Source organism: Chelonia mydas, chromosome 10 (genome assembly GCF_015237465.2).
Source record: "Chelonia mydas isolate rCheMyd1 chromosome 10, rCheMyd1.pri.v2, whole genome shotgun sequence".
Taxonomy (NCBI): domain Eukaryota; kingdom Metazoa; phylum Chordata; order Testudines; family Cheloniidae; genus Chelonia; species Chelonia mydas.
In genome coordinates this window covers 76,317,045-76,341,019 of record NC_051250.2, presented here as the reverse complement: position 1 = coordinate 76,341,019, position 23,975 = coordinate 76,317,045, and the positions used below count along the sequence as shown (strand labels likewise).

Below are 23,975 nucleotides of genomic sequence, written 5' to 3'. Positions count from 1 at the left end.
CCCCAAATGACAAAGATTCTAAAGAGGCAGAATCAAAGGTGGGTGGGGGAATAGTTCCTTTGCACTCACCTTGTTCCCAGACTCCCAATTTGCTTGTTTGTTTAAAGGTAGCTTTTGAGTTATATGGATCTTTATTAGGTGCGCCGTGCTCCCTCTGTCAGGACTTCCTTGTTCAGGCCAGGCAGTGGGAATGTGTGTTTCACTGAGCTCCCTGATCATTAGAGCTGGGCAAATGATTGTCTTTTGGATGGGGCAGAGAAGATTTGCTTCCATGTCTCCTCCCTTCCAACCAAGTGCTTTAATCACCAAGCTGAAGGGGAGCTCACTCTGGCACAGTGAATATTTATACAAAATGGAACAGCTTCAACAGGCATGCCTGAGAGTAGCTCACCCTAGAATACCCCTTAGCCCAGTGGTCAGGATGCTCACAGGAAAGCTGAATTCAAGTCCCTGCTCCAGAGAGGGGATTAAACCCTGGCTTTCCTGCATCCCAACAAATGCCCTCATCATTGGTTAGAAGGGGAAATGTACCCTCTCACTCTCTCTTTTCTGAAGCTGGCCTTGAAAAACTTTTGCCCAGTCAAAACTAATTGGGTCAAATTCACAAGCAGTTTTCACGGGTGATCGGAGATGTTCTTTTCTGACAAACTATAAATGTTTTGCCCAGTTCTACTAGTCATGTCAATTTTTGTTCCTTCTTTAGCAACTTAAGAGATGCGCACTGAGGATGGAGTTAGTTTATTTAGTGACTGGTAACTTTCAAAACAAACCAAAAACAAAAAAACCCACCTTAATCTTCAGGTCTGTGAAACATGTCAAATTTAAGTCTTCTTGAATCAGTCATTTTAGAGTTAATAGCGAGCGAATTAAAAATCCTACTCCCTGTTCTCCCCTCCCGCGCACCCCGGCTTTATATTTGTTTTTGGCTTGCAATTACTCAAACAGCTGGAAGCTTTTTCCCTCAGACATCTAAAAAGCAGATCAGTTCTGGACTGAAAGCAAATATGGAAAGTTTTAGCCCAGAGGAAGAGTTATCCAGAACTACAAGTGAGTGAAAATGGGGTTATAACATAACTGTGGAGTGCCACGCTCCTATTTAAGACAATGTCCAAATTCCAACAAACGGCAATGATACAGGATTCTACCCTACACTCGTTGCCTTCATTAAACACACCAGTGTTCTCTGGTTTAAAAGCTTATTGCTTAATAACTGCTGTAATTGCACTGTTGTGCATTTACTGGAGATATTTCTCTGGCAGAGATTATCCTGTAAAACATTAAGACTGACACTTATTTTGCTAGAACAATACAGAGTTTCTAGTTAATACAAATACTGTTTAAACCTCCAAGCATAAGACACCTTTGGGGTAGAATTTCAAAGACATAAAGGAGTTAAGTTTGTGCCTTTGAAAATCTCTTTCCAAGGTGTTAGGTGCCTTAGCCCTGGTCTACACTTGGGGGGGGGGGGGTCAACCTAAGATACGCAACTTCAGCTACGTGAATAGCGTAGCTGAAGTCGGCATATCTTAGGTCGACTTACCTGGCCGTGAGGACAGCGGCGAGTCGACTGCTGCCGCTCCCCCGTCAACTCCACTTCCGCCTCTCGCGAGCTGGAGTTCTGGAGTCGACGGGGAGCATGTTTGGGGATCGATTTATCGCGTCTAGACGAGATGCGATAAATCGATCCCCGATAGATCGATCACTACCCGCCGATCCCTGCCCTTAGAAATACAGCTAGACTTGAAAGATATCAGTTTCGACTAAACTTTCATTGGGAAGGTTTCTCAGGCCCAGGATGGAATTGCTGGTCAAAACAGGACAAAGAAACCCATTCCAGAGCAGCCAAGCCATTAGGGCATGATGGGAAGACCCAGGTTCAAGTCTCTGATAGGCCACGGACTTGAGCCTGGTTTGCCCACTTCCTATCTGAGTGCCCTAACCCCCAGGATATTGGCTGCTCTCTCACATGGGGCTGCTTTGTTTTGGGATTCTTTGCAGAACTATTTGAAAGATCTTGGCTTCATTCCACATTATAATAGAATGAAATGCAGAAACCTCAAACAAATTTTGCATAACTGACTTCTTGTTTTCCAGCCAGCCCTCCACATAAGTAGCTTCCCTCTTGCAGTAAAACAAGTTCTGCTGCGTTTTCTAGAGTTTTGTCTGGTGTAATTTTGAAGTTCTCGGTGATCTGAGGCTTTCAGTGCTTCCCTTGGTAGATTAGTGTATGGTCTAGTTGATTTTAACCTTAGCCAGTTTTCTGTGATACTCATCCGACGTATTCCGTTTCTTGGGAAGAGAATCCTAGCACTAGTTGGAGCTCATAGTGAAGGGGGTAGCCAGGGGTCAGAAGGAGGGGGAAAGTACTCTATTGAGTTCCACTGAAAGCTAAGCTTTATGCTCTCACGATCTCAAAATACTACTCCTGGAGGATTGTGCAGAGCTCTACAATGGACGAAATCTTCCTCTGTGCAGGAGATCTGCACAAGGCCTCAGCATGGTTTAAGTAGAACCTAATTAGTAGTACATACCCATAGGAGCCCAGCCCCAGGTTTATGTCTACACTGCAGCAGGGAGTGAGCCTCCCAGCGTGGGTAGAACGACTCGTGCTCGCTGGGCTCAAGCAAAGCACTTAAAACAGCAGCGCAGACGGTGTGGCTTGAGCTGCAGCTCGGGCTCTCAAGCCCACGCAACCCCTGGATCTGAGCTCAGGTGCCCTGCTAATGTGAGTCTTTCTACCCAGTCTGGGAAGCTCGCTCTCAGCTGCGGTGTAGATGTGTCCTATGTAGAAGGATTTCACCAAATACAATAGTCCCTCTATTTCCCTGCATGTTTTATTAGCAATGAAATGCTTAAGAGGGTTGACTTTTAAATCATCTCTTGGCTTTTTAGTCAACTTCTCCTGGAGATCAATGAGGCATTTCCCACCTGGGTTGTTTCAGGCTGGCTGCACATGACAGCATCATAGAATCATAGAATATCAGGGTTGGAAGGGACCTTAGGAGGTCATCTAGTCCAATCCCCTGCTCAAAGCAGGACCAACACCAACTAAATCATCCCAGCCAGGGCTTTGTCAAGCCTGACCTTAAAAACCTCTAAGGATAGAGATTCCACCACCTCCCTACGGAACCCATTCCAGTGCTTCACCACCCTCCTAGTGAAATAGTGTTTCCTGATAACCAACCTAGATCTCCCTTGCTGCAACTTGAGACCATTGCTCCTTGCTCTGTCATCTGCCACCACTGAAAACAGCCCAGCTCCATCCTCTTTGGAACCCCCCTTCAGGTAGATGAAGGCTGCTATCAAATCCCCCCTCACTCTTCTCTTTTGCACACTAAATAAGCCCAGTTCCGTAATCCTCTCCTCGTAAGTCATGTGCCCCAGCCCCCTAATCATTTTCACTGCCCTCTGCTGGACTCTCTCCAACTTGTCCACATCCCTTCTGTAGTGGGGGGGGGGCCCAAACTGGATGCAGTACTCCAGATGTGGCCTCACCAGTGCCAAATAGAGGGGAATCAATCTGCTGGCAATGCTCCCACTAATGCAGCCCAATATGCCTTCTTGACAACAAGGGCACACTGTTGACTCATATCCAGCTTCTCATACACTGTAACCCCCAGGTCCTTTTCTGCAGAACTGCCGCTTAGCCGGTCAGTCCCCTCATCAGTCGTCATCCCATTGAATGGTGAAGATGTTGGCTTTGTCTATGTTAGGAAGTAGCTCCATTTCTGCAGTCGGTTTAGCTGAGGCAGTGCTGTGTGCAGTTTGTCCTTATCTGCACTTATCACAGTCAGCACCGCTACTGGCGAACAGATCACTGATAAGCCCTTTCGGAAATGGTGCTGTTTTCAAGTGTAAAAATAGCCTGTTTGCAACCAGATGAGCTGGGGACTTGACTTTCTTTAGAAGAAAAGCTTAGATTTGGGAGTGTGTGGCATGCAATGGAAAAGTACCCTATCGCTGGCTTGGTGTGACCTGGCCCACATCCACTTCTGTGGGTGGTGCAGTGCAAGCTTCCAACTAGAGAACTCAGCTGTCCCAAACTTGACCACCCCACCACACTTACCGCTTGAGAGTCCCACTCATGAACAGAATGCTTTTGTAACCTGATCAAGGCCCAGATCCTTCAAGGGTAGGAGGTGCCTAACTCCTACGGATTTAAATACCTTTGAAGATCAGGGCCCAATGGTCTAGATTAAGGCCCTGCTCAATTCACTCCCCGTGGGGACCTACAGGTGGGTTTAAACCTCTGGTTCCTAGCCTCTTCCTGCAAGCACCTGCCATGATGGATTGACAGGTAGGCAGCCCCTATTCCGACTCCTTTCACCATGCCCCCCTCCATCCATGCTCTCTTCTCCTGTGCATTTTTAACTTCTGCCTCTGTTTTCCCTCCCGGTTTGTGTCTTGTGGTGACTGCTAACTGCAGGGCACACTGCATGGATTGAGGCCTCCTTTGGTAGCTTCGAGAGGCTGAGTTGCTGAGCTCTATGAGAGCAAAAAGAAGCCCGGGCACTTGGCAGCTGCCTATGCATGTTGCCCAGCGTGTGGGAGTTCCTTGTGTGGCTGGATGCATTAGGGCTGCTGCTGGAACATGGATTGATGGTGAGTGGTTTTCAGGAGGCCACCAGCTGCTTCCTGTAGCTGTAGGAGCTACACTTGGCCTGGGAAGGTGAATCAAGCCTAGGGTCAAAGCTGCTTGCTCCTATTCTCTATCCCACAGCAAAGCCTAAGTAGTCTGGGATTCCCCTATGGGAGAGCCTGCTCCCTGTGTTGGGAAATACCATTGTAAACTCAGATCCCCAACAGTAAAATGTTAATGGTTTTTATAAGTTGTATTGTGGCAGCAGCCAAAAGGGCTCTCTGAGGTTATGTTGACAGTGGAAATGTTTTACTGCCTTGTGACGTTCTGAGACCGCAAATCCCTCTGAAACAAACTGATGCCTGCCCCAGGGGTAAGTTTGAAGGAAAGGTTTAAAAGGAACAGTTTGCTATCAGTTGCCTCAAGCCAAGTCTGCTTCACCTCCATTGCTTCTCCTTCTTTCACTACAGACCCCTCTCTTTAGTGATCTCACTCATCGCCATTCCACGAGGACACGGTGCAGATTCCGATTGGTTGCTGACATTTTATGGCAAAAAATGAAATGGTTAGTTTTGTGGGGTGTGAAATGTTTTGAGGGCAAATTCTGAGAATTGTCTGTTTTCCTTTTTAAAAGGGAGTGGAGGGGAAATCAGGAACTTGATCTTTGAGAGGTCACTTTGTAAATGTGCTTCCTGTTTTTAGGGCTCTCCAACTGTATGTATGAAAACTAGAGGATGCTGTCAGTGGGAAACATTATTATTTTTTTTATTAGTAGTAGTAACAAAACCTTCATTAAAAGCTGTGACCTGACCATCTTTCTGCTCTAAGTATCTTCTCCTGTAAACCCAATAATGGCTTTTGTGTTTAACCAGACGTACAAACGCTGTTTGCCTTACTGCTTAGGTATAAGACACCCCAGACACTGTGTCCCCAGCTGTCACTTCTAAAATATATATTTTCCAGACACTTCCAAAAGTTAAATGAGGCTGGAGTTAAATGAGAGAAGGGTAGCAAAATGCATGAAACAAAGTTTCCTTCTGTGACTGCAAGGTCTGAATTGTTGTAGTGATCAAATGCAGCAGCAGTCTCGTCTTTTCCTGCAGGAAGCCCATGGAGCCTACTGCTGCATTACTACGTTAGACCATAGGAGAGCAGCATTGTTCCAGGTTTATGCCTCAGGCCTAACGTGTATCACCCCTGTGATTCAAATGAAAGGAGAAGCTGGGTTTGGTCAGTGTCAGGACCAGGGAAGGCTGAGGAGAAGAGCAGTGAGTGTTGGAAGTCTGGAGGGAGCAGCAGGGTTTCTGCATCGTCCAGGAAAACACAGCAGTGCTGGAAATACTGTGACACAGACAAGTATTACTAGTTGCCCCGCTAGATTTTTCTAACTTGACTGTGTTACCCTGAATATGTGAAGTGTGCTCATTTTCCAGGGTCGGAAGAGTTTTAAAGACTTGGGTTTGAACACTGGTTACCAAAGAACCGTAACAATTAGGATCCTAGAGCAGTTAAAAACTACTCTCTTTCTTTAACTCCATCATTTAAAAAATAGTAATGAATTTATAATGCACCGTTACATTATTTAAGTATTTATAATATGCTGATCACAGGGTTTTCCACAGGATAAGCGAAAAGAGCAAAATTACCAGCCAATAATGTGTACCAAACAAGTTAGCCTTTCTCTGTCAATCATATAGCAGATGCGCTTTCCCTGTGGCTGTCCCACAAACTCCACTCATCCCAAAAGAATGAAATCTCTCTGCTTTATCCATGTACATAAAATATATACAAAGCCTCATTATCGTTCAGGATAATGTTGACCTGCAGCTTGACAACTAGACGTGGATTTAAATTGTGTGTTTGGTCCTAACTAAGTGCTCAATTTTCTATTTGTATCTATGCTGCTGATGTTTGGGAGAGTGAATGTCATATTCTGAATGTTCTATATTAGTAGCAATGAGTTGAAGGAGCAAGGACATGTACTTCTCGCAAATCTTGAAAAGTTATCTAAGTTTTCTTTGCAACGATTTCACAAAATCCACATGCAGAGTGGAAGGAAAAAGTGTGTGTATCTGTAGTTGTGGGTTTACATAACTATAGTAAAAATGTAATGTGCTTTTTTTTTTTTTTTTTTTAGTGTCAACTAATATAAGATGCAAATGATAAACTAATGTTTATTTGGGTGGCTGCTGTATGAAGTGCGATCATGCAGCATGACCCATTCCCTTCCAATGCCAAGTAATTGTCGGTGTAAACCAAACTATTGTGGTCTGGGTGCAGTATAGTGTGGTGGCAGGAAGGACTAAATTGGAGTTAGTCTGACATCTTGCCTTATGCAGTGTTGTAGTCATGTTGCCTTCCTTTATCTTTGTTACGGGCAAGAACTCCTATGGGCGTCAGTGATTTTAGGCAAGAATCAAGGGTTATAATGAGGTTAAATTATGCATGCAGGGATTTTCTTGAACTACCAAGGATCAAGTCTGGGATCGTTCCACAGATGATGGTAGGTAACGTGTCATTCACTTTATGGCAGTGGATGGGCAACCTGCGGCCCACATATGGCCCCTGAGGGTAATCTGATTGCGGGCCACGAGACATTTTTTCACGGCCCCCCGCAGCTCCCAGTGGCCGCGGTTCGCCCACCACTGCTTTATGGTGTCTCCAATATCCTAGTGCTATTTCCAAGAGCATTAGTGTGTCCAGTATCCCATAATCTCCCTGTATATAGAAGTGGCTATTTTTACATTTAAACAGAACCTTTCATCCTCAGAGATACCAAAGTTCTCCCTGAACTACAAACATACTTCACTACTGAAATGCAGCTACCTCTGCAGTAGCGTAGTGCATTGCACAATGACGAAAGGGAGCCAAAACTTTGGTGAGGCTAGTGTCAGGGCAAATGTATTGTACCCAAGTGTGCTTTGGCGCCCATACTGTTCACAAAGAACAGCTAGGACACTTGTTTTACCTGACAGGCCTCTGCACAGTGAACGTCATGCTATCTGTCGAAGGATGGAAGGCCCCGGTCAGCCCAGTTGGGATTTGAAGCTTAGTTTAATCGACAGCTAAAAGATTTAGCATTTTGTCTAGTAGTGTGTGACTAATATTCTCACACATCAGCCTCTGCTCCTAGTTATGTGAGTGACATGGAATAAATAATGTGAATTTTGAATCTGAATCCTTCCTGTGCGGTTAGATGCCATTCCTGTCTATCCTGGGCCACGCGGCATGTCCTCTCTCTTGTGAATTACAGGGCTTCAGTTCCACTGGGGGCTTTGGTAATGTCATAAACTGTGAGAGTAAAGCTTACCTCTGCAGAGTCCGGCAATGGAATTGCCGCCTTCTAATTCAGAAAAGGTGCTTGCTTTATTTTCTTGTGTATACAGCGATCCCCCACCCAATAAAATCTAGCCAAGAATGCCCTATCTCAGTGATTCTGACCCTTTCCAGACTACTGTACCCCTTTCAGGAGTCTGATTTGTCTCATGTACCCCAAGTTTCACCTCACTTAAAAACTACTTGCTTACAAAACCGGACATAAAAATACAAAAGTCACAGCTCACCATTACTGAAACATACCTGACGTTCTCATTTTGTCTGTATGGAATTTTAGTTTGTCCTGATTTCGCTAGTGCTTTTTATGTAGCCTGTTGTAAAACTAGGCAAATATCTAGATGAGTTGATATACCCCTGGATGACCTTTGTGTACCCTCAGGGGTACACATCTCTGGTTGAGAACCACTGCCCTATCTGACATAAGAAAGGGTGGAATAAACGTAAATCAAACTCTACTTGTTTTAATCCCTGTATTCCTGTTCTCCTGCCGTTTTATAAACTTCATCCTCTCTACATCCGTTGTAAAGTCAAATAGATTTGACATTTTTATGAGGAGTTTTTTTCCTCTCTGAGAAGAAGCCAGTTGACAACATGTCAGCCCCAGCCCTGTCTTTCATTGCCTTTTATCCGTGCTAACTGCCTTTTCCTTTCAGAAGATTCTTGTGACTCAAAAGCCTGCTGGCTTTCCCTTGAATCAGGAGATTTTTTAATGCCGATTTGGAGCCTGGTTAGAGTGCTCCTATTCCTGCCATTATATATAGACGACCTGCCACACCTCACTTATTTTGAAGGGCGTTGTCCCTCCCCTTGAGTTAATTTTAAGTCAGCGTTCTAAAGTTTCTCTCAAAGGATTTTGCCATGTGTTTTAGGGTCTGATGACACAGTTTTTACACAGGCAAAAAGCAATACCCACCCCACCCCACTCCACCCACCACCTGGCTTCAATGGGGTTGTTTGAAGAACCATTGAATAAACGCTCAGAAATTTCACTTATTTTGACCAGCACAGTTTGGAGCGAGGCCTTTCTAACTCTCTGCTAGACTTTTTATAATGTCAAAGAAATCGAGGTTTCTGTTCCCCCTTTCAGGCCAAAATGGATAAGAATGTATCCTAACCCCTTGTAAGTGATAATCCTCTACTAGAAATAATGTCAAATACTGCAAAAATGTAATAAAAAGGAATTAACTTATTTTTTTAACCATTTGGAAAGAAGTGATACCACAGCAGATTAAAGGATTTTATTGTCCTAAACAGTGTGTTCAGATTATTTCACTAGAGATGGCTGTCAGTACATGCTGGGTCCCATGCCATGTAACAAGAGAAGAGACTCCAGACAAAAGCTCTTCTTAGGAACTGATATTGTAATAGTAAGCAATGCTTTCACCCTATCCAGAAGGGAGTCATTCTTTCACTTGAACAAACAAATTTCTTTTGATCTCTCTGGGATGGAAAGGTTTCTCTTTTGCAAGCCAAGGGGTCTTGCACAGCATTTTGGGGGAAAAAAAAATAAAAAAAGGAAAAGTTCAACCTCTTTCTAAGAGGAAACCACCAGTCCACTCCTTGCTTCAAGCTTGTAAAGCTGCTGGGGAATTGTCTGCTTGCTTTATATGGATCTGATCCAGTGCCCATTTAAGTTAATGGAGGGATTCTTATTGACTTCAATGGGTGCTGGATCAGTCCCTACATAAACCTTCTTTCCTCTGGTTCCTGTGCCAGACTTGTATCCCATTGTCTTTCATGGGGCCTGCATGCTAATGTAGGAGGCATAATCTCACATACTTTTTTCCTGCCCCCTGGCTGACTTTCCTGTCCGGATGCTTCTCACTTTCTCTCTTTTCCTCAGGTTTCAGAGTGGTAGCCGTGTTAGTCTCTATCAGCAAAAACAACGAGGAGTCCTTGTGGCACCTTAGAGACTAACAAATTTATGCTTATGCCCAAATAAATTTGTTAGTCTCCAAGGTGCCACAAGGACTCCTTGTTGTTTTTTCTCTTTTCCTCAACTGCTTTCGTTTTCTTTCGATGCCAGCCTGGAGTTCTCTCCTTCCTCTCATTCCTGTAATGTTTTTTTTCTTTCTTCTCCCTCTTTCTCCTGTCTTTTGCCCCTGGACTTGTAAACTCAGTTGGAATGAATTAATTGCATCGCTTCCATGTGTAGGGGTAGCCCAAGAGAGAATAATTTCTTCTCTCCTTCCTTTTGCTCACTCGCTTCCTTATGTTTCCACGTTAGATTTACACTTACCCATGAATTCAAGTTTGCTTCAAAATCTCTTGTCATGAGTGTAACATCCTGGTATCCCCTAGTATTTTGTTTGCTTGTGTATTACGTACAGCCAGTTGTGACAGATAGGATAGTTTTCTGCAATAACCTTGTCAAACCTTATTGAATTAAGTTTCACTTTATACATCATTATGGGCCAGGGATTGTATGTCATTCCATGGGGGAGGAGGACCTCAGCTGTCTAGGAACTAAAAACAGTAGGGGGTGTTTAGGTAGATTCATTCAGGTTGTTGTAACACCTCCAGAGAGAAACCACCACCTGGAGAGGCTCGCATATACTGGTTCAGACAGGATTCTCTAGAGAACCAACAGACAAAGAAAGGACTTTTGGATAAACAGCCTTCTTTCTGACCCAGCAAATGGATAGTACCTTTTGTCCAAAGGGAGGACCGCAGTCCTTAGGGAAGGGTTGGAAAGAGTGAGCCTCTCCAGGATCCTTGTGAAGATTGGGGGGAGGGATGGAGGTGAAGAGGGTGTGATCTCTGGGAAGCTTATTAACGTTTACACTCTTTTATTGTTTTAATATGTTTTCTCTGTAATGCTTTCACCTTACGAGTAAATGTGCTTGCTTATAAATGGCTGTATGGTAACGTATACCTATGAGCAATTATTCTGTTTATAGCCTCTGAGAAGGTGAAGCAGGACTGCTTAGGCTGTCTGACTTGGTAGGGAATTCACAGTATAGGCAAGGAACTGTGCAGTCTGGAAAAAGTCAGGAGGGAGAGAGATGTGTGCCTCTGCCCAAGAGAGATGATGGCAGGGGAGCCAGAAGTCTGTGTGTGGGTGCCCTTAGTGGACTACAGAAATGGGATACAGGTGCAGTTGCCCTGAATTGTGGCACCAGTATCTCCACTTTCATCTCCAGCAGAAGACTAGTGTTCTTACTCAGGTAGTGAGAGACTTGATTGGTGATATACCCAGCTTCTAAAAAGAATTGTACCACAACTAACAATACACATTTCTTAAACATCTAACTGCTATACATTCAGATAATCAGAAACTAACCTATCTGTTGACTCCCAATAATGTTATAGTGACACGGTGTACAAGTACTGTTAAAGCACATCACGTACTTTGTCTAAAACACGCCTTCACGCTATTGTTTGGTATTTGTATCCTTTTTATAAGAGCCGAGTTCTCATTTGATAATAGGATGTCATGTCAGATTTTCTTTCCTCTCTCTCCTTTCTCCTTATAAAAAGAAAAGGAGTACTTGTGGCACCTTAGAGACTAACCAATTTATTTGAGCATGAGCTTTCGTGAGCTACAGCTCACTTCATCGGATGCCATCGGATGCCATCCGATGAAGTGAGCTGTAGCTCACGAAAGCTCATGCTCAAATAAATTGGTTAGTCTCTAAGGTGCCACAAGTCCTCCTGTTCTTTTTGCGAATACAGACTAACACGGCTGCTACTCTGAAACCTTTCTCCTTATGTTATGCATGTTTTTTTCTATGTTGTTTAGGAGGAAATCTTACTAGTGTCCCCTCAGATTAACAATTTTTGATCTTAATAAGGACTCGGAAAAGGACCAGTTGTGGGTAATTTTTTTTTAATGAATAAATAAATACAATAATTTTTTATGTTTTATTCCTGCTCCTGATTGGCTTCCCTTTCACTTGTTTCTTGTGTCTTTGGATTGTGAACTCCTTGGCACAGGCACTAATCTCACTACGTGTTTGGAAAGCAACTAGCTCCTAGCACATTGTGGTTGGCACCATAACATACATTTAAAAAACAGTCATGGGAAAGCCTGGCATTTAAAGATGCAAACTTGTTCTGGAAATGGCAGAAACCACACAGCAATAAAGGCAGGATCAATGGGCTGCAGCAGATATGTTGCAGCAAAAGGAAATGCTGTATTAATGCAATTCCATGTCTTTGCAACTGCAGGGTATCTTGGGCCCATAGCAATCTAATCCAGGCTAAAAAACTTTTATGAGTTAAATGGAGACAGAGTGTAGGAAAGTGGTGCAGGCACAGAAAAGCCTGGCTAAGGCTACGTCTAGACTAGGGAATTTTACCAAACAATTTACATGGGCTCATCTGTATCAGTGTTAACACCCATTGTAGATCTAATAAAGAAATGGGCCCAATGGGTCCAGTAGGTTTAAAAAGTATGGTGGAAAAAAGGAAGGACGCTTGTCTACATTAGGTCAGTTTTTCCCAAACAGTAGGTCCTGCCCCACCAGTGGGTTGCAGGAAGTTTCTAGAGGGGTTGCCACATCCAGGGGCAGGTTAACCCATCACTGGACCCTAACCTAGGCTAACATATACTTCTACCATGTTTGGGCCAAACCTGAGTAGAGCTGCAACCCAATGCCTGGAATAGGAAGCTGGGCCCAGCCCCTCGGGCAGAAGCTGCCACTGCAGGAGGTGTCTGGGGCAGGCTTGCTCCCCAACCCTACCCGCACTGGGGCTTCCCCTCTGAATTGAGCTGGGATTAGGGTTGCAGGACCTCCATGGAGGGTGCATGCATGTAATGGTGGGTTTCAAAAAAAGACAAAATGTAGTTGATGGGTCACCTTAGTAAAATGTTTAGGAACCACTGCACTAGGCACCCCCACTGGTGCTAAAGCCAGTGGCGCTAAACCAATGATAGTACCCCAGTGTATTATATTAAGGAAAAAGAACAGGAGGACTTGTGGCACCTTAGACGAACAAATTTATTTGAGCATAAGCTTTCGTGAGCTACAGCTCACTTCATCGGATGCATTCAGTGGAAAATACAGTGGGGAGATTTATATACATAGAGAACATGAAACAATGGGTGTTACCATACACACTGTAAGAGCGTGATCACTTAAGGTGAGCTATTACATTCAGGGGACACCATCATAGGGCCTAATCACATCAGCCACACTATCAGATGCTCGTTCACCTGCACATCTACCTATGTGATATATGCCATCATGTGCCAGCAATGCCCCTCTGCCATGTACATTGGTCAAACTGGACAGTCTCTACGTAAAAGAATCAATGGACACAAATCAGACGTCAAGAATTATAACATTCAAAAACCAGTCAGAGAACACTTCAATCTCTTTGGTCACTCGATTACATACCTAAAAGTGGCAATTCTTCAACAAAAAAACTTCAAAAACAGACTCCAAGGAGAGACTGCTGACTTGGAATTAATTTGAAAACTGGATACAATTAACTTAGGCTTGAATAGAGACTGGGAGTGGATGGGTCATTACACAAAGTAAAACTATTTCCCCTTGTTTATTTCCCCCCCCGCCCCCCTCCCCCCCCCGTTCCTCAGAGGTTCTTGTCAACTGCTAGAAATGGCCCACCTTGGTTATCACTACAAAAGGTTTCACCCCCCACCCCCCCCCCGCTCTCCTGTTGGTAATAGCTCACCTTAAGTGATCACTCTCTTACAGTGTGTATGGTAACACCCACTGTTTCATGTTCTCTATGTATATAAATCTCCCCACTGTATTTTCCATTGAATGCATCCAGTGAAGTGAGCTGTAGCTCACGAAAGCTTATGCTCAAATAAATTTGCTAGTCTAAGGTGCCACAAGTACTCCTTTTCTTTCTGCGAATACAGACTAACATGGCTGCTACTCTGAAACCTGTATTAAGGAAAACTCCAGTTCAGCTCTAGCCTTGTGAGTGCTAGTGCATTGTTTTACTATTGATCTCTTTGGGCCTTTGCAAATCTACAGAGTGTGATAATCAATGTCTGTCACTACCTATGGACTAGTTTATCCAATTAAAATCAAAAGGCATTGGAGGCTCTAGGGAACCAGTTTGGAGCTAGATTTGAAGTCCCTAAACACAAAGCAAGGGATGCTGAATCCAAGGGTTTTTCTGATTTGTAAGGTCCTAGGAATCCACAAAACTTGCATTGCCCCAGGACACAGACAATCTGATGAGCTAGAGGAATGGTTTAACCTGTCTCCCTTGGCACAACACCACCAAGGGGCCTGGGACCAATACACCCACCCTATTTTTATGACCCCTTCTCTCTCATTCCTGCTCCCCCCTCATGCCCAGACTGGAATTTTTATTTCTTCCTTTCTCATTCACAGACCAGATTCACTCTTTCTCCATCCCTCTCCTGTCTTTCCTTCTGCCACATCACCTTTTCCCTGTCTGCCCCATGCTCTTCCCCCTTCCTCTATCCCCTGCTCTCTCATCCCCCGCCCCCTCCACTCCGCGGTCCCTCTTTTCCTGACACCCCTTCAGTACCCCTTCCCTCCTCGCCTCTCCCCCATCACCCCTTTTGGTTTCCCCTTCCCCTCCGTCACCCCCTCTGCCCCCTCCCCCACAGGCCATTCCCCCATCTCCCCTTTCCCCTCCCTGCCACCCCCTATGCCCCCTCCCCATAGGCCTTCTCCTCCTCCCCTCTTCCCGTCCCCCATCACCCCCTCCTTAGTCTCCCCTTCCCCTCCCTGCCACCCGCTCCCCCACTGACCCTTCCCCCATTGCCCCATCTCCCCCTTCCCCTCCCCGCCACCCCCCTCTGTCCCCTCCCCATAGGCCTTCCCCTCTCCCATCACCCACTTTCCGGTCTCCCCTTCCCCCCCCCGTCACCCCATCCCCTGTCCCCTCCCCCCCCCGGGTCTCCCCTCTCTAGCAGCCGCGCGCACAGCGCAGCCCTGACCGCGAGCCAATGGGGACGGGGGGACGGCAGGCGAGCGGGGCCAAAGGCTGCGGCCCGGGCCGGGGCGCGCTGTGCGTGGGGCGGGCTGGGCAGGGGCCGCGCGCGCCTCCTCCCCGCGCCCCTCCCCCCCCGCGCCATGGCGAGCTGAGCCGGGGGACGCGCCGCGGCGGCTGCACCAGCACCACGGGCAGGGCCGGGCCGGGCCAGCGGGCGGGCAGCGCTAGCGGCGGCGGCGGCCGAGCCGAGCGCGTCTCCGCCGGGGAAGGGGAGGAGGGTCCCATGGCTGCCGCCCTCAGGCGGGGGCTGCGCTTCCCCGCCCCAGGGGGGCCCGGGCTGGCCGGCTAGGGCGGGCAGCCGCGGGGCCGGGCTGCGAGCAGGGCAGAGCGGAGTCCGGGCTCCCCGGGAGCAGGGGGCGCCGGGGCGGGGGGCGGCCCTGGTGCTGGGGGGCGCGGGGCTGGGGCAGCGGAGGCGGGCCGGGCTTGGCTGGCAGTTGGGGTGCAGGGAGGTGGGGGTTTTTTTGGGGGGGGGGAATAGGCTGTAGGGAGAGCTCCCCTCGGGGGGCTGCGGCTGGAGGCGGGGGGGGCGGGGCGGTGGGAGAGCAGGGGGGCGGGGCGGCCTGGGCGGGGGTGGGCGGGGAGCTGCCGCCGGGGTGCGGGGCTGAGGGGACGGTCTCGGGGCAGGAGCCGGGCAGGGGCACCCCCTGGCAGAAGCCGGGGCGTCGGCGCTCCGTGGAGCGGGCCAGGGGCGCGGTGTATTTTGGGGGGCCAGCGTGTGTCGGGCAGCGAGTGGGGAATGGCTGGCAGAAGCCGCCGCTCCTGGCTCAGCGTGTTGCTAGGACTCATCCTGGGCTTCATCCTGGCCTCAAGACTCATCCTGCCCCGCGCCGCGGAGCTGAAGAAAGCGGGACACCGGCGGAAGGCGAGCCCGGAGGGCTGCCGGCTGCAGCAGGGCGGGGGGCTGCTGCGCAGGGACTCCCGGGGGACGCTGCTCTGGCCCCAGGACCCCGCAGAGCGCCAGGACGACATCCCGCCGGCCAGCAACTTCCTCTTCGTGGGGGTCATGACAGCCCAGAAATACCTGCAGAGCCGGGCGGTGGCTGCCTACAGGTGAGGGCTGCAGCCCTGCCTTGTGCTTCTCTAGCATTGTATGGGGCAGGGTCTCCCCCCCCCTTGCACCCCTTCTCTGTCCTCCCCCTCCACCAGTGCACGGGTAGGGTCCTCGCTTGTGCATCCCCACTGTGTCCTCCATCACAGGGTCTTCCCCCGGGCACCCCTTCTCTGTCCTCCCCCTTCATCCCAGAGTCTCCCTCTTGCGCACCCCTTGTCTGTCCTTTCCCTCAGGCAGTGCATGTGGCAGGGTCTACCTCTCGCACACCTCTTTTCTGTCCTTCCTGTCTCGCAATGCGTGGGGCAGGATCCCCCTTGTGAACCCCTTTTCTATCCTTCCCTTCCAGTAGTGCATGGGGTAGGGTCCTCCCTTGTGCACCCTCTCTTTGTCTTTCCCTCCCCCAGCAGTGTGTGGGGTAGGGTCTTTCCTTCCGCCTCCTGGGGCCCTTCTGTTCTGTGTTCTCATATCCTCCCCCACACGCTTGGGGCATGCTGTCCTTGTTCTGGCTGACCCTATTCTTATGCTGCTCTAGGCATAGGGCAGCCCTCCCCTTCACCATGACTTCTTTGGCATATCTAGCTCCTCATCAGTGAAGAAGGTAGTCACTGGAGTAGGGGTGGGTACAGGGGGAGGGAAATATGTATGGGGATTTGCTTTATGCCCCTTTTCCTTTGCATGTTAGCCTACATCTGTTAAGTGGATAAAGTCCCTATAGGGGGTGTGCAGAGAGGAGAGTGTCTGTGAGGGGGAATGTGCTTTATAGTCCTCTCCCTTATCTGGGTTCCTTTGTATGTGCAGCTTCCCATCTGTTAAATGGATAAAGTCACTAGCTTTGCAGGGGAAGGGGGAGATCTTGCTTTATTATTCCCCTCTCGACATCTCTAACTTACTGCACAGATTCAGGGGGTCTTGCTGCTAACCAGCTGCTTTGTATTCTGACAGATGGGATCTATAAGTATCTAGAGTCTCTTCAGCAATCTTGACTTGCTGTGTATTTGAAGGCGTTTTTTGTAACGGCATTACATGCCTGTGGGTGACTCTGTCCATATTATCAACATCAATGGGGTTTATAAAAAGAGCCTCCATATAGATCAACCTGGAGGAAATCTTGAAATATGCATTCTGAGCTGCTGCTGGGTTTCTCACTAAGTAGGAAGACATCTGCACTGTACAGACACCAGTGTCTGACTTACACATTGCTCTGCCTTGATACCTCTTAAGCCTCAAAATGCCAGTTAAAAGTTGCTTCAGGTGCTACACCTCCACGCTAATCTTCTGTGGTTCTTACAATCACATTTTCCTATTATTAAAATAGCTTTCCTCTCCCCTGGTGCTGTCTGGCAGACCCACACAAACAGCAGGAGAAATCGACAAAGGCACTGTGTGTTTCTGGGCAGTTTCACTTGTTCCTAAAGTAGTGTCAAATGGATCAGAGGAAACTGAAAAAATACAAATTTTTCAGTTGTAGCCATTTTTGTTGCTACTTGCAACAGTAGCAGGCAAATTCAGACAATGAGACCTTTTCCTCACAGGTTCTGACCCTTTAAAATTTAGGAGTTAACTAACTCTTGTTTGAGAGAACCCCTCAACAAAATTGAGGGCTACTTTGGAAATGTAAGTTTGAGTTTGTTATAGAGCTTTCACCTTAAGGTTTTTCTTGGTTCTGGTTTGTTTGACTAGTTGCAATAAGTTGACAGTTTAAAAGAAGGAAATGCTCTTGCATCAGAATTAAACCGTCTACTCTGAGAATGATCAGTCTGATAACTGATTAGACTTCCACAAATATGTCAATACTCAGGTCTATTCAATTGCACTTTTCACTGGCATCCCTTATCCTTCATTAGGATATGCTCAGCTAACACTTTTGCACTGAACTCTGTTTGTTGTTAAGATCTCTGGCACAGAAGTTTTTAGCAAAAACTAGTTTGAGATTGGAAGCTCTTCTTAAACCATATCTCATTTGAAAATAGGAGGGGGAAGTGAGTAACATGAAGAACAATGCTGTGGCGAGATCTGAACATTCGTGTGTGTGTGTGTGTGTGTGTGTGTGAATGAACTTAAACCTCTGTGTTCATTTCAAAATTGCCAGGGTCAGTCTGACAGTACTGTAATTTCCTTATGTTGAAACTTGATGAATGCTCCCACTAGACCACTCCTTTGTGTCTTGTTTTAAGGGACATTATCTGGTAACTGTAACCCCAATTTGCTGTTTAAATGAGGCTTAGCATACTGTAGCTTCCAACATTTTAATATTGGTGGAAATGTTTTTTATTGAACTTCTGTTTAAAAAACAAAACAAAAAACATTCGCCACAGGCATGTTTAAACCAAATTTGTAGCATTGTGTAGGTGAAGTGTTCTGAATCTTTTCCATACAAAGACCCCATATTACAATAGAAAAATAGTTTTGGGACCACCTCTGTTCCCATCTAGCCATGAAGAAAGGGATCTCCAGGTTGAGAACATGGACAAAGTAAGTAGAAGGCATAAATGGTAAAACACGGATTGTTTAATGTTCTTCAATTTTGATACTAACACAGGGAAGGAGATCTCTTAAACATATTTTAATTTGCAGTGTTCTCTGATTAGATTACGTTCTTCAGGGCAGGGGTCCTCTTTTTGCTAGGCATAACAATGTAGCCTGATCCATAAAGGGGACTCTGATATGCTACTGTAATACAGACAATAGTTGGAACATAGTAACAGATTTCATCACCAATCTCTGTCTATTAGAGCAGTCATCCCTTTGGCAAGAGTAGTCCCTGTGGTTCTAGAGAGTCTCTACTCTGCTGATGTGTCCTAGACAAAATGTGCTTGGTGCTTCAAACTTAAGCTAAAGGCAGATCTTGGAACGTCATGCCCCAAGGTCTGCTTCTGTAAGAGATCTGTAGTTAAGACCTAGCAACCTAACTTGGATGTTATAGTTTTTAATCTTTTATGCAGATGTATCTTAAACAAATTTCTGTATTTTGTATGTTAAAAAATATTTGGCCTGTTTGATCAATAGGCTAGTGAAACTGAGCAAATAAGTGCTTTTCAGTGTTAGCAGAAATGGGAGCATCTGATTATAATGCCATAAAATGTCTTAAAGTGGAAGGGGATATTTAACACAAGGAATTGGCTAACTGGGCTCTTCAACATAGTAGCTCTGCTAGCTCAAACCTAGTTGGGTTGGGAATTTTGGAGAGGGAGGCGGTCATGAGAGAGCTGTGGAAGATGTTCAAAGAGATGTTGGCATATGCAGCATTTACACATTTGTAGTTACTAATATAGGACCTGAATCTGCATCCATTACACTGGGTAGTAGCCATGCAGGTAATCCCATTGACTTCAGTTGTCCTGCTACTTATGTGGGTCAGGCTTGCAGAACTTGATCCATAGGGTAAATGTGCGGGAGAGATGCACACTGACAGACGTTGGGTAAAGGTGGAGAGAAGAGAAAAGCCTTCAGCGAGCAAGATAATGCACAGCCTGGAAGAGGAACTGGGTAGTCCCCAAAAATTGGTGCTTTTTTGAGAGATTCAGTAGTCACCAAATGGGCAAGATCTGAGCGCTATTACCATTGTGAGGAGCCTAAAAGCATTTTTCACCCTGCTGTGCATTTAAAAAAAAAAAGTCCCAGAGATAAGAACACACTTTCCTTTGGCTAAAAGAAACCTTAGATGGCTTATGATTGCCATGGTACACTCCACTAGACAATTAAGTTTATTAAATTGACACAGCATCACAGTAAGATGAATTGATGGTTGCCGCAAGGAAAGTGGGGAAGCCCTTGGCAAGGAATTCTGGTATTACCATCTTAAGAGTTGCAGAGACTGGCTAATATGATTTCAATAGTTGTGAAGGAGCCAAAGGTGCAGGGAGCTGAAAATCTCCAAACTATTTTAGCTCTAAGGCTTCAGTTGAAAAAAAGTGGTTGCAAATATTTACCGGGGACCAAAGAACAAAATGTACACTGTCCCTTGCTGCTGTTAATCCACTTATGGTTAGGAAGAACTTGAGCAGTGCACTTCCTGAAAAGCTTTGTCAGTCATTTCAGTGAGTTGCTAGTAGGAGAAGTGGGCCTGTTGAATTTTCGGAAGCTCTAAATAGTGCTCTGGTAGCATAAGAGGCAGAGTGTAGTAGGCATTTGCTTTAAACTGTTATTCCATCTGACAACCAGATTAGCAGAAACTGTGTCTTAGAAGGCCACTAAAATACAACATAGGAAACAGGTTTGATCACCCTTGCTGTGACCATATAAATCAGGGAGGAGGTTGGAAAGTCAGAAAGAGTATAGGTATAGGGACTGACTAACAAAGGCATGAGGCCAAGAAAAAGGATGCCAATAAATGTTAATGGTTGAGTGGCGGGAAGTTATCCTGAAGGGTTCACAGAAGGGAGAAAATCCGCCAGTAGACTAAGTACCAGAGGATTCCAAAGTCTGTTGTTAGTAGAAGGTCTGGACAAAGATGTCTTGTAAATGGAATAGCAGCAACAGTCAATTTTGCCAAACACTAGACCCACTCATTTATTTTGCACGTCAATTCTATTGACTGGGAAATTTGGAGAGTAGTTAACTTTTAACACAATTAATGTGTAGGAGGCATCAAACTTTGAGAACCAAGCTGAATGTTACTTTTCTCTACACTGAACTGTGTAATTGAGGAACAAAAAACAGAGATATGGTCGTTAAAGGACCATGAAAGAGCGATGCCATTCTGCTTATGGATAATGTTGTGCAGTACCTCATGCCCAAACTTGCCTATTTCAAACATTGCGTGGAAGATTCTAAGGTAAGGCACTTATTCAAGAGACTGCATTTTGAACACATTGTCATGCTGTTGTTATATCTTATAGGAAATAGGTTGCTGAGAAAGCTAAATACTGCTTAGAAAAGCTGCAACAAAAGGCAGCCAAAAGGATTTGGGGGTCTAAGAGTGTAGTGTGTCTTCTATGCCTGAGCCCAGGGCTGTCCATTGCAAGGGTAAAATACAGGCTCTTTATCTGCAGGCCCCGGAATCTAGTCTACTGGTTGGTATTCCTCTTATTGGGTCCTTTTAGGGCAACTAGTTAGATACTGTGGTGGGCGGTGGAGTATACACTTTTTATATTTGGGAAAATGTCATTTGCTTCCAATTCAGATTATGTTAAGTGAATCCAGATATATGTTTTAATCAAAATAATTGGAATGAGAAAGAAAATATCAATGCAAACAATAAAAGTTCTTTTTATGGTCTGGTCATATGGCATAGTGAGGGTATAAGACTTCTGGGAGGACATTAATATTTATTACAGTGACCCAAAATCTGCAATATACTCTACAGAACAAATAATATATTTTGGGAGCAACCACCTGTTATACTTCTGAGGTAAAGAGGAGACCTAGGCACTGGCTTTCCCACCTAAAATTGATTGTAGGAGCACTTTTATGTAAATTATAGGCACACTTGTACATTTACCCAGATGCTATAAATTGCACCTGCATATACTTGTAGGTGCAGAATTGGAGGCTGAACTCCAACCCTTCTGGAAATGAGGGCCCTAGATTAGCTTTTCTTAGCTTTGGAAGGGGAGACTTTAAGGAGTACAGCAGACCATTCAGGCTCTCTGGCAGCTTTCTGCAGGATAGCATGGCTGGTAGCTTTAAAAAGAAATTTCCTATCAAGATATAAACTCCTAGAGATCTTCTCTGGTAAGAGGGGAGACAGAATTGTATGTGGTGGTCAAGATCAATAGTTTGCACTTTGTTGATGTAAATAACCCTATCAATACTAGTGTAAAATTCTTCAGTGCTGAAGTGGATCAGCATATTAATATCTTTAAATTTTAAAAACCCTTACATTAGTGGCACCACAGATACTTAGTACCAGAGCCACATCTGCTACCAATGCTGCTTTTTCAGCATGACATTCATAGGTGAGTTAAGCTGATTTCTTACTTAGAAGTAAGACACTCAGTGGAGAGAACTAGTCCATCATTTAGAAACAGAGTTGCTCAGAACTAGTCTTAATTCAAGGCTCCATGGTGTATTCAAGAAATCATTTTCCCAGCTTCATTAACTTGCTGAGGCATTGACAAATTGTTTTCTTTGGCATAATTATACAATGCAAGTGTTTCTCAAAACTCTAAATGGCTTCCTTGGTCTCTTGCAAGTGAAGTTCCCAGCAGAATCAGGCAAAAATGGAATACTTCAGTCCTCTTTGATTTGGGACAACTCTCTGTGTAATAAATATTCTAGATTATTGTGCTTTTTTATGAGTGTTCACTGGAGATAATGAAGCAGGAATTTGTTTTGGAAACTGAAGATGAGGAAAAATTCCAGATCTAGGACATGCCAAGTCCCTACTGCTAAGTGCATACATTATTACTAACACCACCATAACTGTATTAATGGTTTCTTTTTAGGAAGTATTTAATTCCTGGTTATAGTAGTTGTTGACTTTGTAGCCCTAACATGTTTTTGTATACACCTTAGTTTGTGTCTTCAAAAGATTATATGCACTTGATTTACGCTGATTTAATTTTTAACAGCTTTCTGTGGAGAACCCTTGTACCTGACCAGCTGTACAAATCATGTGACTTTCACACAACTGGCTATATATGCGTGCAAAGAAAAGTTTCATCTGACTCAAAAAAGTAATGACGTTATGACAGCTAGCCTTAATGCACTACATTAAGTGTCTTCATTCTAAAGGAAGATTGCTCAACTCTTTTGTTTAAATTATGACGTTGGTATTTCATGCTTCTGGATTGTCAGAATTGTGTGTGTCTTGCATGCTGTGTGAACTAGTATTTCTCAGTGTCATGCACATCTTCAACACTTCTCCCAAAAAAACACAACAACCGTATGGACCTAATCCTTCAAATCTTGACTCATGCAGTATTTCTGTTCACATATGTAAAGATTCTACCTACGAGAGAGGGTTGGGCTCTAACAGAGCAGTTCTGTTATGTGGTTTTTGAATACTGATGTTCAGTAGCCACTAACGTTTTCCTGATCTATCTTTGTACGGTGTCTAGTGTGTACCTGGCTGAGGCCTTTAGGGACTACTGCGGTACAGATGATTGATAATCCTGGTAACACCAACTTCAGCTACCTGGCTGTAGAAGTGTTGTGACCACATTTCCTTAACCAAAGGAGTCTGATTGGGGAACTGGAGGGTGGGGGCAGAGTATGGGCCTTCTCTGAAAATATCCATTTTTTGGTTTTTATTACTAAGCTTCAGGCCTAGTTCTGCAAACCTTTTAATAAATAGTTCTCACTTATGTGAACAGTACAAGCGAAGCAAATGGGACTGCTCATATGAGTAAATACTGTTCAGGCCACGGGAGGGGAAAGAGAACAAAGGCCTGTGACTGTGAAGTCTTATGAGTTAGGACACTGCCTATAACTGAAGATCAAGCAAAAGAAATAAACCTAAGGATTCTAGACTGAATTGGAATAGTAGCTCTGAAATTGTTAAACTTGGTTTTACACTTATGACTTTACAAGTTGGCTCTTCAATGACTTAAAGTAGCTTTGAACAAAATTCCATGTTTATAATAATTATTTTTGTCTTTTGATAGACAAATCTTTCAAATGTCAGATATGGCTGATCAAATAAATTCAGGTTTGATTCTATTAGATGTAATAAACATGTATCCTGAACTTAAATTTTTCTGTTCCTGTACTTTCTGAATAAGTGGATGCATGAGAAAATAAGTTATGCATATCAAATGTCATCTGCCACTAATTCTGACAGTAAGAAGCAGCAGGTGTTGTTCTCCAGATGTTGTGGCCTCTGATGACTGACTCTTTTATTCAAAAGGCCTTAAGTGAGCTTCTATAAGTCACCTGTACCAAAGTTCAAATATGTGCTGAAAGCCACTATCCTGAGTTAAGATGACTTACTCCTTATCTTAGAAATCACGTTAATTTAGGAAATGATTAAGGTATACTCCAACTGTAGTTCCACCAAAAATATCTAGGGCAACTGGCTTTGGGCCAAGGGATATTCTGCAGTTTGAACACTTAAAAACCCTATCTTAGAGTTTTACTGATGCATGCCGCTGTTCCACCTCGAGCGACGAGGAGCTATTC

The 23,975-nt window shown here is 45.1% G+C and overlaps 1 protein-coding gene across 2 annotated transcripts in view; it reads left to right on the top strand.

The window, feature by feature from the left end:
• The first annotated feature begins 3,798 nt into the window (after positions 1 to 3,798).
• The window catches only part of CHSY1 (chondroitin sulfate synthase 1), a 111,049-nt gene continuing 90,872 nt past the window's right edge, over positions 3,799 to 23,975 (top strand). The window contains exon 1 of one of the 2 annotated variants that reach the window (XM_043523962.1): positions 3,799 to 4,297. Coding sequence is in view for 1 of the 2 variants with exons in the window: in XM_007053510.4 (XP_007053572.3) it covers positions 15,600 to 15,913 (314 nt within the window). In the remaining variant the exon portion in view is untranslated. Of the gene's footprint in view, positions 4,298 to 15,451; positions 15,914 to 23,975 lie in introns of those variants that run through there. The other variant, XM_007053510.4, reaches the window with a different exon arrangement.